The 1,540-nt window shown below is 46.9% G+C and overlaps 1 protein-coding gene across 1 annotated transcript; it reads left to right on the forward strand.

Moving 5' to 3' along the window:
• The first annotated feature begins 598 nt into the window (after positions 1 to 598).
• Positions 599 to 1,540, forward strand: OR10K1 (olfactory receptor family 10 subfamily K member 1). Its single transcript, XM_025860749.1, has one exon. The coding sequence runs from the start codon at positions 599 to 601 to the stop codon at positions 1,538 to 1,540; it is 942 nt and encodes a 313-aa protein (XP_025716534.1).

Here is a 1,540-nt window from a genome sequence, read left to right on the forward strand (position 1 = left end):
TTTTTTTTTTTTCTTATTGTTTTGGATACTGCCATAAGATTGTTGCAATGAATAATTGACATGAGTTTATGATGTTCTTACCACAGATCTTAGCATATAAGAAATCATCAACAAACACAATTCTTCTCACACATTTGCTAGAGAATTCTTCCTTTCCCTTCCCATTTTTTGGTTGGACAAACTGAGGTTCACATGTGTCCAAACACAACTCATTCCTTCATTGTACATTCTGATCAAGTTCAGATGGCCAAAATTAAACATATTTTTTCACTTTTGGAAAGCTAGTTTCCTTGGGATGCTAGTAAAAAGATAAACACAGTAATCCTTAGGTAAGATACAGGTAAAACCAATGAGACAGATCCTTAATCCTTGGCTAGAGAGATACCATAGTCTTAGTCTTTGAGAAAGCCTCCTAATCGGCTCAGTTCCTCTGTTGTATATTTAGCCTTAATTCTTTTCTTAGCAGAACTTTCTGAGGGGGGAATGAAGGACTTGACTGCCTACAGACTTTGTGCTGGTTTTCCCATAATTTCTACTCCCCTTCCTGGAACCTGGCCTCTGTCTCTGTCCCTGACTTTCCTCTGTGGGGGCGCTCTGCATGGAGCAGGGCAATGAGACCCTGGTGAGGGAGTTCATCTTCCTTGGCTTCTCTTCTCTGGCCGGGCTGCAGCAACTCCTCTTCATAGCCTTCCTGCCCCTCTACCTGTTCACTCTGGGCACCAATGCCATCATCATTGCCACCATCGTGCTGGACAGAGCCCTTCACACCCCCATGTACTTCTTCCTTGCTGTCCTCTCCTGCTCTGAGACCTGCTACACCTTCGTTATTGTACCCAAGATGCTGGTGGACCTGCTGGCCCAGAAGAAGACCATCTCCTTCCTGGGCTGTGCCATCCAGATGTTCACCTTCCTCTTTCTCGGCTGCTCTCACTCCTTCCTGCTGGCAGCCATGGGTTATGACCGCTACGTGGCCATCTGTAACCCTCTGCGCTACATGGAGCTCATGGGACATCGGGTGTGTGTGGGACTAGTGGCTGCTGCCTGTGCGTGTGGCTTTACTATTGCACAGATTATCACTTCCATGGTATTTCACTTGCCCTTCCACTCCTCCAGCCAGCTCCATCACTACTTCTGTGACATCGCCCCTGTCCTCAAGGTGGCATCCCATCACTCGGGCCTCAGTCAGTTGGTCATATTCATGATTGGTGTGTTTGTCTTGGTCATCCCCCTGCTACTTATCCTGGTCTCCTACATCCACATCATTTCCGCCATTTTGAAGATCCCATCCTCCACCGGCAGGTACAAGGCATTCTCCACCTGTGCCTCCCATCTCATTGTGGTAACTGTTCATTATGGTTGTGCCTCCTTCATCTACTTAAGGCCCAAGTCCAGCTACTCTTCAAGTCAGGACACCCTCATATCTGTGTCCTACACCATCCTCACTCCACTGTTCAATCCAATGATTTACAGTCTGAGGAACAAGGAGTTCAAGTCAGCCCTTCGAAGAGTAATGGGCCAGACTTCACATCCCTTTAATTAA

The sequence above is a fragment of the Callorhinus ursinus genome, unplaced genomic scaffold (genome assembly GCF_003265705.2).
Source record: "Callorhinus ursinus isolate GAN/ISIS: 27379988/994484 unplaced genomic scaffold, GSC_fseal_2.0 scaffold88, whole genome shotgun sequence".
Classification (NCBI taxonomy): Eukaryota; Metazoa; Chordata; class Mammalia; order Carnivora; family Otariidae; genus Callorhinus; species Callorhinus ursinus.